Here is a 15,462-nt window from a genome sequence, read left to right as displayed (position 1 = left end):
AATGCATTTAATTTAACACACGGTTATATTTCTGATCCTCATGTGGCTATACTGAAAGTGTTTTAACTGGTGCTTTCTGAAACGCAGTCAGCCATTGGTCAGTTATTTTATTTATTCTGATGAGTCATGAGTGGGGATCCAACTCCGTTCTGCCTCACTTGATCACCGCCCCCTCTGACTGACTGCAGTGTGCTTAACTTCTTCATATTTAAATACCTCAGACTGCAACACTGTTTATCCCTCCCCCTCCTCTGTGAACGTGCTGATGTTGAGACGCCATTGGCTGTGGCCATTACAACTCCTTTTCAACCAATGAGCTTGAACTATTGTACAGTGATACGATGTTTTGGTACAGAGTGAATTTAAGGACTACAAACACAGGCAGAGGGTGAGTCAACATGTCAGTGAATCTTTCTCAATGATAGGAAGGGATTTACAATGGTCTTGTAACAATGTTTTAACACAAAAATCTTACATATTGTACCTTTAACATCATCATATTTAAATACCTCCATAAGCCAAGCCTTTTAAAAGGTTTTCCTTAAAAAAGGTTGGTAAGTAAGTTAATAACAAAAAAATAATGCCAGCATATCCCTGAACAAATGTTGCTTTTTTTGCAAACATATGATACACTATAGATATGTAAACTCCTTCATCCTGGCTGGAAACATTACCATGGTATGAGTTATGTTTGAGCTGTAAGTAATCCTCAATTCTCACTGACATTGCAGATACACATATAGACAAATAATTATAATACACCATTATACAAATCAGGTATGGTTTTATTTAGACCAGGTAATTTGAGGTAAGTGTAAAACAAAAAAACTTTGATCCATACATAACTGAAAAAAGAACCCCACATGCCCCCCCACATGCACATTATTTACATTTTCCCTAGCTTTTATATTATTTTTATGGATAGGCGTACAATGCCAAACTCAGAACAGGGATGTACTGTAGGTGTGTTTATTAAAAGTCATGTTCCTCTTTGTACAAAATTATTATTAATTCTTGTTCGAAGCCAAAAATCATGTTTTTTCTAAAAAGTCACTGATAGCTCACAACTTTTACAACTTCAGTGATAGTTTTGGCCTGTGTATGTGCCAAACGGTGCATGCTATCACTTGCAGGACATTAATATCAGACTGTGGCTCAGGTTTGCTATCTTAGGTCCTCAGAAATGTGGGGCTGTCAGTCATACCATGTCATACGCACAGCACTGTGGATGTGACAGGGTCTGACTGGTGCCATCCTTAGTAACACAGCATGAATAAGGATCTGAAATATTGTAACTTGGCATTCCTCTAGGCTTTTATTGCATTGATTGACCTGTTCTGCTTTGGATGCCCTAAAATACAACAGCAATAACAGTATCTACATTCACACAGCCTATTCACAGAGCTGCATCAGCAGCACGCAGCTCGACCACTGGAGTCCAAGACACAATGTGCAGTCAACGGGGAATCCAAACTTCTCTCAACTACAACTCCCACCCACCCAATTCAAGAAACTACATGAATGGACAAATGATTAAACACACATGTTTATGTATACTTCAGTCAAGTTCCTAAACTGTCTGCAACAGAATTTAAAAGTTTGCTTCATAGCCCTCAAATTCATTCTTCAACCCCACCATGACACATTTGCAGACACTTTTGTCAACAGTAAAATTCCTGAAATTTCCCTTCTGGTGCCAAAAAAAAAAGAAGAAGCAGTGTACAGAAAATGGAGCAAGCCCATTACTCAGAAAAATAAATACATCTGTAAAATCCACAGTTTATCACTTCAGGCTCAATCTGACAGTCTGGAGAGCGGCTAGCAGAATGCAGTAAAGCGTAGTGACGCAGTAAAGCGCAGTGACGCAGTAAAGCGCAGTGACGCAGTAGAGCGCAGTGACGCAGTAAAGCGCAGTGACGCAGTAGAGCGCAGTGACGCAGTAAAGCGCAGTGACGCAGGGAGAGCGCAGTGACGCAGTTGAGCGCAGTGACGCAGGGAGAGGGCAGTGACGCAGTAAAGCGCAGTGACGCAGGGAGAGCGCAGTGACGCAGTAAAGCGCAGTGACGCAGTAGAGCGCAGTGACGCAGTAAAGGGCAGTGACGCAGTAGAGCGCAGTGACGCAGTAAAGCGTAGTGACGCAGGGAGAGGGGGTGGTGGCTCAGAGCTCGTCGTGCCGGAGGCTGTCGGAGCTGGGCTGGATGAACACCCCCTCCATCGTGCGCCAGTAGTTGTGGTGGTTGGGGCTGGGCATGCCGTGCACCTCTCTCTGCCCCCTGATTGGATGACCGTACTGCTCCCCGGTGATGCTCAGGAACACCTCTGTGCTCTTGTGTTTGAAGCGCACCGCCTCCTCCCGGTCCCAGAACGTCCCGCTGCACTGCACCGTCCACACATCCAGGTCGTCCCCTTCACCGCTCTCCCCGAACGCACTCACTTCCTGTGGGGAAACACATTCATAACGCACTCACTTCCTGTGGGGAAACACATTCATAACGCACTCACTTCCTGTGGGGAAACACATTCATAACGCACTCACTTCCTGTGGGGAAACACATTCATAACGCACTCACTTCCTGCGGGGAAACACATTCATAACGCACTCACTTCCTGTGGGGAAACACATTCATAACGCACTCACTTCCTGTGGGGAAACACATTCATAACGCACTCACTTCCTGTGGGGAAACACATTCAAAACGCACTCACTTCCTGCGGGGAAACACATTCAAAACGCACTCACTTCCTGTGGGGAAACAGCCTTTAATTACTCAGCGGGGGCAGAACTGAACAGGAAATTAATTTAATGGAATATGGTTACCATACTGCTTTGTAAACGGTGCTGTCTGTACACACTCAGACACCTGAGGCAGGACCTCCATCAGAGACCCAGGAGACAGGACCTCCATGATACGAGTGTTACCTGGTTGTTGGACAGGGGCGAGCTGAAGGGGATTACCTGGTTGTTGGACAGGGGCGAGCTGAAGGGGATTACCTGGTTGTTGGACAGGGGCGAGCTGAAGGGGATTACCTGGTTGTTGGACAGGGGCGAGCTGAAGGGGATTACCTGGTTGTTGGACAGGGGCGAGCTGAGGGGGATTACCTGGTTGTTGGACAGGGGCGAGCTGAGGGGGATTACCTGGTTGTTGGACAGGGGCGCGCTGAGGGGGATTACCTGGTTGTTGGACAGGGGCGAGCTGAAGTGGTGGGAGTGCAGGTTGCGGCCCGTCTTCATGTGCGTGATGCGGATGGCCTGGCCGCAGCGGATGGGCACGCCCCGCTGGCACGCAGAGCCGGGCCGCCCCCGGATGCGCCAGTAGCTGTTAGCATCGTCCGCTGCCTCCACTCCAGTCACCGACTGCTGCCCGCTACCTGCACCGCGAGACCGCCGTTAGCACTAGCACACACCGCCCACCAAGCCTCCAGCACACACCACACACCGCCCACCAAGACTCCAGCACACACCACACACCAAGCCTCTACCACACACCACACACCAAGCCTCTACCACACACCGCACACCAAGCCTCTACCACACACCAAGCCTCCAGCACACACCGCACACCAAGCCTCTACCACACACCACACCAAGCCTCTACCACACACCAAGCCTCCAGCACACACCGCACACCACACACCAAGCCTCTACCACACACCAAGGCTCTACCACACACCAAGGCTCTACCACACACCGCCCACCAAGCCTCTACCACACACCACACACCACACACCAAGCCTCCAGCACACTCCACACACCAAGGCTCTACCACACACCACACACCAAGTCTCATTGGCTCAGGCGGTAAGAGCAGTTGTCTGGCAGTTTGAGAGTTGCCAGTTTGATCCCACCCTGGGTGTCGAAGTGTCCCTGAGCAAGACACTTGACGAGCTGGTTGGTGCCTTGCATGGCAGCCAATCGCCGTTGGTGTTTGAGAGCGTGTATGAATGGGTGAATGAGAAGCATCAATTGTACAGCGCTTCGGATAAAGAGGCTGGACAGGAGCGGTGGGGGGGGCCGGGGCAATGACATCACCAATCTTAGAATTTGGGGCAGTATAGAGATATCATACATGGCGAAATGATCTACCTACACCTCTATTATCCCACCTGTCCTCCAAGAACAAATTAAGAGTAAGCGTACGACTGAGAGCCTGTGTCCATGACGCATTACTGACTGTTGCATCTGGATTCAAACACTTGTCCCTTTGGGCCAAACAGTTCCAAACCGGTTTAACCAGCGATTCTAACGTTGGACATCTCTGTACCTAGACAAAATTGCCCATTAATGGGAGAAGTGTAATGTCGTTACATAAACATGAGTGTGTCCGTGTTAATCGGTAGATTTTATTATTTTGAAGCCAAACGATGCGCTTCTCTTGTCAACACAAGATACTTAAATGTATAACGTGGCCTGTATGCATTCCAAGTAAAGGGCAATGTCACAACTGGCCTAATGGTGAGAAGAGTGCTATTTAGACTAAACTAACAAATACGAGCATATCAGCTGCAATTCTTTGGAGGAACATATTGTTAAAATATCTTAAAACACTTTATCCTACCTGATCCGTATTTGACATCGTGTGAGTGTAGCCTGACGTTGTGCCTTGTATTAATCAACTTCACCAGGGACCCGCAGGTGACAAAGCCGCTCTCCGCTTCGTGAGCCTCGCCTTGCAGCAAAATACAAAACAGCAGGAAAAAAATGACAAATATGCGCAGGCGAATCTCCAGTATAAATCTCATCGTTCGCGAGTCGCGGGTTATTAATCGCACACCAGTAATATCGCATATGAATAATCGCTTCGGAGGAAATGTGTATTGAGGCAGGCACACACGGTTGGGAATGAGTGCTGACGTTAACCAATCACAGCCTGACAACTCGAGATTTACGGAAGTAGTGAAGGCTACTGCTACGTGGTGATTGGCCAAGACGATTCCTTTGGGAGCTCAAGCCATTGATTTGATTGGTTGAGAGTACACACTCGTCCGATGGTTGGGCCTTTCCATTTCCTTGTTGCGAGAAATGCCGTCCCGGAACGATTGCCACTCAAGGGAATCTGATTGGTAGAGTAGCGGTCCGGATTGACAAGGCCATTGGGCGAACAGTAAAGCGCGGAAGATCCCACGGTACGTTAGCTTGCCGCCTGCTGTAGCCGACTGCACTACGAGCATGATTGCGTACGCCTGCTGTCTCTGGCCGCTGCATGTTGTCCGCTGCTCTCATTTCAGAAAGCAAATCGCCGCGATCATTAACGAAGTCGCAGTTTGGTCCAAGTGTTGGTTAGTCCTCCAATAGTTGCTATTTCACTTTCTGAAAATAAGTATAATTGTAGGCAACTTGTTTTCTGATTTTTCTGAATTTAACCCAGTGCTTGTACGTATATATGTCCCTCTGTCGTTATTCTCGTTTCAATAAACACAACACCTTTTACTGTGATTCTGGCCTCCATGCTAAAGGCTACATGCCCCCCTGCAATATAGCCTACTCATCTCCGGTCTTGCGTGGGATATGACCTGGTGAGTGTATTGTAAGTAGTACGTTCTGGAGGTAAGCATTTTTTCTTAATGTGCTCAAATGTTGAACCAGTTTTCCTCTGTTGAATATCTTGAATGGTCTGGAGTAGCATCCTTGGCAGCACGTGACCCAGGTACCGCTTGTGTGTTGCTATGGTATCCGCAGGCATACTTACTTATAGCAACAATCTCTTTGTTCATCATCTGGCTCGTTTCCACTGAGCAGTATGGTATGGGCCAACAAGGACACATGCTTTTCCAGCCAGAATTTCGAATTCTTTCTCTTAGGGACATAATGCCACCAAGAGTTCACAATGTTTGCCCATAATGGGCTGTTGAGGGTGAAGAATCAGAATCAGTCTAATAATGTTAACTGACGACTACCAGTCATCTCAGCATCTTCAGAGTGCCACACCTACATTCTTTCTGTATTTGTTTTACTTGATTCAGAGAGTGAGACAAGCCCCTGGAGAAATTAATCTTAGCATGTCCCACAAACCCGGCACTCATCTGATGCAAAAATAAAAATGACAAAATAACATATTATAAAATATTATACCCACGATCAGTGCTCTTCAGCATACCTGCGTCACACCTGTGTTTACCTTGTGATTCTCTCACGCTGAGAACAGACGGTCACGGTCACAGCCCCGCCCGGTGTGCACCAGGCTCAGCTCCAGGAGACTGACTGTGTGTGCGCAGCAGGGGGACCCGGGGAACTCTACTGTCCGGTAAGCCCACTGGAACACTTCATTCTGTTTCTCCGTCATTTCCCTTATTTCAGTCCTACTAATCGCCAAATTAGGTCTTAAGGGCTCAAATTCTGTTTTGTGCATATTAAGTCCTGGCAGTAGTTGCCGTCTCTCATCAGGTGGAGGCTAAAAACATATTTCTACACAGACCACTTGCGTTTACGGTTATAATTAGCCTACAGGAGAATGAGAGGGAAATGTGATCTAAGCGACTCTGACTGTGGAATGCTGGTTGGTGCCAGATGGCGTAGTCTGAATATCTCAGAAATTGCTGATCTCCTGGGGTTTTCACGGACAACAGTCTCTAAAGTTTTCAGAGAATGGTGTGAAAAACAAAAAACATCCAGTGAGCGGCAGTTCAGTTGGCCAAAATACGGCTTGTTAATGAGAGAGGTCAGAGGAGAAGGGCCAGACTGGTTCAAGATGACAAGAAGGTGACAGTAACTCAGATAACCACACATTACAACAGTGGTATGCAGAAGAGCACCTCTGAACACATAACATGTCAAACCTTGAAGTGGATGGGCAACAACAGCAGAAGGCAAATAAGTCTAATAAATGCCAAATAAAGTGATCACTGAGTATTAAATATTCTGTATAAGTGTTTCATTTAAGAACGCTCTGATTTATTGTAACTTGAATTAGACTGTCTAGGAAGACTGCATTTGTCTATTCTGATGTTTGTATTTGGGCCACATGTGGTTTTCAAAAGGAAAGGTGTGTACATATTTTTAGATCAGAGATCAGCATGACACTTTCTCGTAAAATACACTAGAGGGCCTTCACATCCGGCAGGGAACAGGCTACGTGACCAATTTAACTCCTAAAGGAACGCTCTATGGTTTACGTGTTGTCTGACCGGGTTTTCGCATTTATGGAAAAACACGCGTATTAAAAATGGGTACGAATTTACTTTTCATTCACTTACCCCGAATACTGCTTAATAAATAATTTTAGGATTGTTTTGTAGTTAGCTAGCGTTTCCATGCCGCCTGTGTGCACACAGTAGCTCGTTGGCTAGCGAATTGATACTTCACGGGTTTAATCCTTATACCAGACCTTATCAATGATGAGAAAAATAGTTGTCATTGTTCGTCTGTCATGAGTGTCTTTCAAATATTCTACATATGAAAGTAGAGAAAAGCTGCTTTCGCGTTTATTCACGGTTTCTGATAACATATGCTTTGGTTTCGTGTCAACCCTACAGAGCCAGTTTTAGCTTGCTAGCCACCTTTGAATAACACTAGTTCATGAGCGAATATGATGATAAGATTAGATAACCTGGTTTGGGTTTTTAGCGGGTTAAAAAGCCTGGGGCCTGCGTCCAAATACATATACAAATACATATACAAATACAGCTGACATTTTTGAAGTCCTTACTTGCTTACTAATGTTAGCTTAGCTGTTTGATTTCGACCAAAGTAAAGTTATTGACATATGGAAACCCGTGTAGCTGAACGGGATCAGAGCACTGGTCTAAACTAAAGCCAACGTGTCACAGGTACTAGAAACTGGTTTTCTGTGAAGGCGGTTCTTTCGGACTTAATGTTTACGCCGCACTTTGCATGGGCTACTTATGGAAATCCGCGGCACTGTCCTTTGGTTTCCTTCTCCTGCCAGGTACTGTCAGCGAGAATGCCACAGCCCAAAGTCAAGTTGGTTGTGACCGGAGATGATTTTGGGTATTGTCCAAGGAGGAATCGCGGAATAGTGGACTGTTTTCAAGCCGGGGCGATTTCCAATGTATCGCTACTGGTCAACGGGTGTTCGGCCAAAGACGCGGCTGACCTCGCGAAGCGGTGAGCACACACAACCTCCCGGACTCGTTAACTTTAATCGTTACCTTTTGTAATTTACATCACTTAATTCACTGTTAAATCAATTTCAAAAACTTTTCTCAGTACACGTATTACTTTAAGACTGAACGCAGTCGCTAATTTAAGTAGGAACAAGTTTTATACCTCATCCATCATCCTGATATTGCCAGTTTAACCACCTCGGGGAAAGCTGATATAATTCCAAGGATTAGCTACCGGTTTGATTTAAGGTTGTTCGCCGTAGCGGATATGAAAGCTATTCCGGTCTGAACCTGTAGGCTAACGTTACTTTTCCTACCCTGAAGGTATGACATGCCGATCGGCCTTCACGCAAACCTTTCCGAAGGTCTCCCGGTTTGCTCAAATCTCAGGAGTGGGACAACGCTGCTGAACAAGGATGGGTTTTTCCACGGAAAGATGGGCTTCCGCAAGCAGCTGCAGAACGGCCAGCTCCGGATGGCAGAGGTAGGTACTTTGCTCTTCAGTGCAATACCTGGCATGGTAAATGGCTGCTGTCTTGTTTTTTTTTCCTGAGTGTTAGTTTTTATTTTTATCCCTAACCTGTCAACCCACGCAGCCTTCCTGTCTGAATGTAATCAGCAGATTGCTGCAGTACTAGGCCACACAAACATTCATGTTACATTGCGCAAAGTTCATTTGATTAGTGGATGCCATTTCAAAGGCAGCATGCCCACATTTTATTTCTCTTACACATACTTATTTTATTGAGGCAACTGCTTTCCAGTGTTCAGTTCTTTTTTTAAACCGCACCTATTTTCCTGTCATACCATTGTGAAAGTTTGGCAGTGTTCTTGAAGCTGATCACTATGGTACCCCAGGACTGATCACTATGGTACCCCAGGGCTGATCTCTGTGGTACCCCAGGGCTGATCACTATGGTACCCCAGGGCTGATCACTATGGTACCCCAGGGCTGATCTCTATGGTACCCTAGGGCTGATCACTATGGTACCCCAGGGCTGATCTCTGTGGTACCCCAGGGCTGATCACTATGGTACCCCAGGGCTGATCTCTGTGGTACCCCAGGGCTGATCACTATGGTACCCCAGGGCTGATCTCTGTGGTACCCCAGGCGGGCATGGTGGTGTAGTGGGTAGCACTGTCGCCTCATAGCAAGAAGGTTCTGGTCCAAATTCCGGCTGGGACCTGTGTGGGTTTCCTGGAGTTACAGGGTGTAAAAGTGTAGTGGCTAAGATACATGACTGGGACCCTCAAGTTTGGTGGTTCGATCCCCAGGCCCTTAACTCTGCATTGCTCCAGGGGAGGATTGTCTCCTGCTTAGTCTAATCAACTGTATGTCGCTCTGGATAAGAGCATCTGCCAAATGCCAATAATGTAATGTAATCGAGATAATATTCCCATCCTAAGAGAAAACAACATGATTTACTCGTCTCCTTTTGGAGCATGGAGCTGCATTCTTCAGTTCCCCGTCTGTCAGCTGTTACCTGAGAGTGTGGCTCTTCTCCAAAGAAGGCGAAAGTATAATATTTCATAGAGTACGTCAGAACCTTAAGACTTCCTGGACACACCCTGTCCCTGTGTACTTAGCACAAGGGCAACGATACTGTTCACAGTGCAGTGTGGTGAAATAGCATTCACAGAGAAGATCCGAAGATCAGCCAAAGCAGGCTAGTATTCTGGGGCATACCGTCAACGTTCTTAAAACAGTATGGATGGAAAGATGGTTCATTTAATCATTTTTGGGAGACCTGCCCATTTAACAAGCAGCCTATGGGCACAGGGGTCAGAGATAAGTGATGAAAAGGGGACCCCTAATTGACTGAACCCTCCCATACCTTGGACGCAGCAATCAGCAAATGTCACAATGTCCCATGTCACTTTATGGAGCTCCAGCCCGCCGTCAGCACTTCTCTGTTTTGTTTATAAGGAGCTTTTATTCCAAGGTTCCTTCAGATGCCTTCAATATCATCACAGTCATGTGACATTTAGAAAAGTATGAAGTTAAACATGGATCACAGCATTCATGTGCACAGTGTGTATAAAGAATTTGACTACATTTGGGTCTTCAGATTTTAACAGGTTATAGTGACATAAGCCAGCGCAGGTCTTCAGGTGTACTGTGGCTGTGCCTGGGTTCCAGGTGGAGATGGAGCTGCACGCGCAGGTGAAGTTATTCTGTGAGCTCACTGGCCATTTCCCTCACCACATGGACGGCCACCAGCACGTCCACGTCCTGCCAGGTACGCCAACAACCCGCTAAAACACCTACAGCCGACCCGCTAAAACGCCTACAGCCGACCCGCTAAAACGCCTACAGCCGACCCGCTAAAACACCTACAGCCGACCCGCTAAAACCACTACAGCCGACCCGCTAAAACACCTACAGCCGACCCGCTAAAACACCTACAGCCGACCCGCTAAAACACCTACAGCCGACCCGCTAAAACCACTACAGCCGACCCGCTAAAACGCCTACAGCCGACCCGCTAAAACACCTACAGCCGACCCGCTAAAACCACTACAGCCGACCCGCTAAAACACCTACAGCCGACCCGCTAAAACACCTACAGCCGACCCGCTAAAACACCTACAGCCGACCCGCTAAAACCACTACAGCCGACCCGCTAAAACGCCTACAGCCGACCCGCTAAAACGCCTACAGCCAGCCCGCTAAAACACCTACAGCCGACCCGCTAAAACACCTACAGCCAACCCACTAAAACACCTACAGCCGACCCGCTAAAACCACTCGACTGTTCACTGTTCTGTGATAAAATATTAGTTTTAATACTATTTTCTCTTAACTTGAAGACAGAATGAATGAAATGTACCTGAGGCCATAATGATAGTTTGAGATTGTACTTATTTTAAGATTGAAAGCAGTGCCGTGTTTTAAGCGTGTGATCCACCATGTTTCCAGCTGTCTAAAGCATGTGATCCACCATGTTTCCAGCTGTCTAAAGCGTGTGATCCACCATGTTTCCAGCTGTCTAAAGCGTGTGATCCACCATGTTTCCAGCTGTCTAAAGCGTGTGATCCACCATGTTTTCTAAAGTCAGTCGCCACAGGAATGGTGGGATGGGAGTGATGTGACCCACCTCAGTAACATTGCAATACAAAGGGCTTCACATTGTGAAGATCAAGGATTATAAATGACCTACACACAACACTGGAAAAAATGGTACATAATGCAATAAAATGATAAAACGTTAATAATAACTAGAATACTAGTAATGAAAAGAGCAGTGTTTATAAAGCCCTTAGCAGGGCTGCATGTGCACCTGTGATGAGTGTCTGTGTGTCTGTGTGCCTGTGTCTGTGTCTGTGTGTCTGTGTGCCTGTGTGTCTGTGTGCCTGTGTGTGTGTCTGTGTGTCTGTGTGCCTGTGTGTCTGTGTGCCTGTGCCTGTGCATCTGTGTGCCTGTGCGTCTGTGTGTCTGTGTGTCTGTGTCTGTGTCTGTGTGTGTCTGTGTGCCTGTGTGTCTGTGTGCCTGTGTGTGTGTCTGTGTGCCTGTGTGTCTGTGCCTGTGCATCTGTGTGCCTGTGCGTCTGTGCGTCTGTGTGTCTGTGTGTCTGTGTGTCTGTGTGCCTGTGCGTCTGTGTGCCTGTCTGTGTGCCTGTGTCTGTGTCTGTGTGTGTCTGTGTGCCTGTGTGTCTGTGTGCCTGTCTGTGTGCCTGTGTCTGTGTCTGTGTGTCTGTGTGCCTGTGTCTGTGTCTGCCTGTGTGCCTGTGTGTCTGTGTGCCTGTGTGTGTGTCTGTGTGCCTGTGTGTGTGTCTGTGTGCCTGTGTGCCTGTGTGTGTGTCTGTGTGTCTGTGTGCCAGTGTGTGTGTCTGTGTGCCTGTGTGTCTGTGTGCCTGTGTGTCTGTCTGTGTGCCTGTGTCTGTGTGCCTGTGTGTCTGTCTGTGTGCCTGTGTCTGTGTGCCTGTGTGCCTGTGCATCTGTGCGCCTGTGCGCCTGTGTGTCTGTGCGTCTGTGCGTCTGTGCGTCTGTGCGTCTGTGCGCCTATGTGTCTGTGTGCCTGAGTGTCTGTGTCTGCCCCTCAGAGGTGCGGGAGGTGTTTGCCCAGGTGCTGTCGGACTACGGCGTGCCGTACACGCGTGTGCCAGTGGAGCCCGGGATGCAGGCGTGTCCCTGGCTGGCCCCGCCCCTGCGCGACTTCTACACGCAAGTGGAGACAGACGCCCGCGAGGCAGTGGCTGTGTTCGGCCGACACGGCATCAGGTATCCTAACCCTAACCCCTCCCTAACACCACCCTAACCCCACACTGTCACCCTAACCCCTCCCTAACACCACCCTAACCCCACACTGACACCACCCTGTCACCCTAACCCCTCCCTAACACCACACTGACACCACCCTGTCACCCTAACCCCTCCCTAACACCACCCTAACCCCACACTGACACCACCCTGACACCACCCTAACCCCACACTGTCACCCTAACCCCTCCCTAACACCACACTGACACCACCCTGTCACCCTAACCCCTCCCTAACACCACCCTAACCCCACACTGACACCACCCTGTCACCCTAACACCACCCTAACCCCACACTGTCACCCTAACACCACCCTGACCCCACCCTAACACCACACTGTCACCCTAACCCCTGTCGGGTACAGACAACCCCCCACCCTAACCCCACCCTGTTGGGTACAGACATCCCGCCACCCTAACCCCACCCTGTCGGGTACAGACATCCCGCCACGCCCAGCGCTAAGAACAAAGAAATTGGGAGACCTGAGGGTTTAAAGCAGGGGTGTCCGATCTTATCCTAAAAGGGCCGTTTTAACCCAGCAGTAACACACCTGATTATACTAATGAACTAATCGTGGTCTTTAATCAAGACCTTGATGAGTAGAATCAGCTGTCTTAGTCCTGTGCTAAAACAACAACCTGCACACACAGGCGCTTTCTGGATAAGATTGGACACCCCTGGTTTAAAGTCCGCTTGCGGAATGTCTCAGGGAAGTCGGAAGTCCACCTGAGAACAAAACAAACACCTTGTCAGGTCCGGGTTTCAGTCAAAGTGCTGTGTGTTTACAGGTGGCCAGACGTGTACCTGGGCTTGTGTGTTTACAGGTGGCCAGACGTGTACCTGGGCTTGTGTGTTTACAGGTGGCCAGACGTGTACCTGGGCTTGTGTGTTTACAGGTGGCCAGACGTGTACCTGGGCTTGTGTGTTTACAGGTGGCCAGACGTGTACCTGGGCTTGACCACGATGGGAGACCACATGTCCATTTCCAGCATCAAGAGGGCTGTTGGACTCGCCCTGGAGGCCACACCCCCTGGCAACGGCGCGGTAACCCGGGGTGACGCGGCACAGGAGGGGGGCCGGCCGGTTACCGTGGAGCTGATGGTGCACCCTGGGTACCCCAGCGAGCCCCCACAGGGGGGGTGTGGCCAGGGGCCCGATGAGTTCTCTCAGTCCCACCACCGCCAGCACGAGCTGCACATCCTGACGGATCCCAGACTGCACGCCTTCTACACGCGGGAGAGAGTCCAGCTCTGCGCCTTCAGGGACCTCTAAGCCAGTCCGCCCCCCTCTCGCACAAACGGCAACTTTTCAGGGCGTTGCTGTCGATCAGGGGTGGGAAGTCCCGGTCCTGGAGTGCCAGGGCCGTTTCTGGTTTCTGTTCCGTCTGAGCTGATTAAGAGGCTGAGTGCTCTGAAGGTGAGACGCAGAGGGCCTCCCGCACCTGGTCACCTGCGTTCATTAGCCCCGATTCCTTCAGATGAATCCGGTTCTGTAGTTCTAGGTTTGGATGGAGCATCTCTGGCTCCCCAGGAGCCGGGGTGAGCAGCCCAGCTGCAGATCTTCAGCAGCTGGAACGGTGTCATAACGCTGCTTTTCTAAGCCATTTATATGTAGAAGACAAACGCACATGAAGAATCTTTGATGTAGGAAATGACCCCCTGGTCATGATGATGTAAACTGGATGTTTTAATGCAATGTGCACGTTAATGTACTATAAGATAACCTATTATAGATTGTATATCTATTTTCTTAATATATTTATGAAATATTAAATACTTTGAATACTTTAACAGGTGCTGTCAAAATAATTCACACTATTTTAAATAGAATTTGTACTTAAAACACAGCCATATTTTAGATGGGAATACTGTGTAGGAATTATGTACGGAATAATTACTGTATGATCTTTGCACTTTGAACTGTCCTGTCCTGTTTCAATAACTTAGATAATACTGATTAAATGTAACCGCTGTGGTTTATGTTCAGAGTGTACATAAGCCATGGCCAGTCCTGTTGAATAAAGCCATTTCTGTCTCCCGTTCGCCTTACACCAGTCTGTTATAGCGTGCACGGGGGGTTGGTGGTTCAGGCCCCGGTGTAGCCAGGGTAAGATCCGCACAGCTGTTGGGCCCCTGAGCAAGGCCCTTAACTCCAGGGGTTTTGTCCCCTAATTAGTCTTAATGAACTGTAACTGGCTTTGGATAAAAGTGTCATTGAAATAAACCATTAGATGGGGTTAGACTCTCAGGGTTCCATAGAGCGGGCAGCACAAGGCTGAGAGCTCCACTGTGATTAGCTCTCACCTCTCACAGGTGTTCCAGGAAGTAATCTGCAGTATAGCCCTGTGAGTGCCCCTGCCCCGACCCCCCTCCTCCTCCTCCCAGCAGTGTTGGGACCGTCTGACACACAACACGCAACACTCAGCTTTCGGTTCAAGTCAGATTTTAATAGGTTGCAGATATTGAAGACTGAGCTTTTCATGTTTGGTCTAATAACCCCCAGAGCCTGCTTCTGAGTATGCTGCCCCCGGTGGGAACTATGGAACATACTTTATTTTATTTTGAAAGAAAACTGGACCCACCCATCCCTCGGTAATGACGACATGTTCGTATACAGCCGGCCTTCCACATTCTCCCTGTAAATCACTGGGGCATTTAAACCAAGTGTAAGATTAGAGCAGGACAAATGTCACCAGATTCCCGTGGATCTCGGTTCCTTGGCACCTGGAACATGGCGTTTGGCTCCACTGCTCTGGTGTAGGGGGGGCGGGGTGTGTGTGTGGGGGGGGGGGGGGGGGGGGGGGGGTGCTGATGAAATGTAAATGAACATAAAGCAAAGTGACACACATGCAGGAGATGGTGGGGGGGGGGGGGGGGGTCAGCTTTAACTCAGGAGAAAAGGACAATGTGTGTTAGTGGGGTGGGGATTGTATTTCCTTGTTTTCGTTGCAAATGTTGCCAATAAGCCAGCGGGATGATGGGATAGCTGGCTGGTGTTTGGGATGGGATGGGGAGGGCGGGGGGGGGCAGACCAGGCTGCTGAGGTAAAGATCTAGACCCAGAAATGTAGCCTAACCATCGTCATGAAGACACCTCTACTGTATGAACTGCAGAGTAGCAGGACCGCCCTCTCACTACGGGG

General features: G+C 48.5%; 2 protein-coding genes across 4 annotated transcripts; one reads left to right on the top strand and one right to left on the bottom strand.

Annotated features, from left to right (window-relative positions):
• Positions 1 to 764: 764 nt before the first annotated feature.
• Positions 765 to 4,861, bottom strand: sdf2l1 (stromal cell-derived factor 2-like 1). The gene is made up of 3 exons (XM_061260659.1): positions 4,557 to 4,861; positions 3,173 to 3,369; positions 765 to 2,437 (listed from the first exon to the last, which is right to left on the bottom strand). The coding sequence occupies exons 1-3, from the start codon at positions 4,738 to 4,740 to the stop codon at positions 2,159 to 2,161; spliced, it is 660 nt and encodes a 219-aa protein (XP_061116643.1). The 5' UTR covers positions 4,741 to 4,861; the 3' UTR covers positions 765 to 2,158.
• Positions 4,862 to 5,076: 215 nt separating this feature from the next.
• On the top strand, positions 5,077 to 14,356 carry ydjc (YdjC chitooligosaccharide deacetylase homolog). Of its 3 annotated transcripts, none has more exons than XM_061260750.1 (7): positions 5,077 to 5,124; positions 6,144 to 6,242; positions 7,884 to 8,062; positions 8,386 to 8,545; positions 10,202 to 10,301; positions 12,105 to 12,282; positions 13,254 to 14,356. In XM_061260750.1, exons 3-7 carry the CDS (start codon positions 7,899 to 7,901, stop codon positions 13,591 to 13,593), a joined length of 942 nt encoding a protein of 313 aa, XP_061116734.1. In that variant the 5' UTR covers positions 5,077 to 5,124; positions 6,144 to 6,242; positions 7,884 to 7,898; the 3' UTR covers positions 13,594 to 14,356. The 3 variants fall into 3 exon arrangements, with proteins under 3 accessions (XP_061116734.1, XP_061116733.1, XP_061116732.1); XM_061260749.1 differs by lacking the exon at positions 5,077 to 5,124 and adding an exon at positions 5,150 to 5,525; XM_061260748.1 differs by lacking the exons at positions 5,077 to 5,124; positions 6,144 to 6,242 and adding an exon at positions 6,950 to 7,164.
• Positions 14,357 to 15,462: the final 1,106 nt, after the last annotated feature.

Source organism: Conger conger, chromosome 11, assembly GCF_963514075.1.
Source record: "Conger conger chromosome 11, fConCon1.1, whole genome shotgun sequence".
NCBI lineage: Eukaryota > Metazoa > Chordata > Actinopteri > Anguilliformes > Congridae > Conger > Conger conger.
The sequence above is the reverse complement of the archived record's forward strand: the minus strand, read 5'-3'. Positions and strand labels throughout refer to the sequence as shown.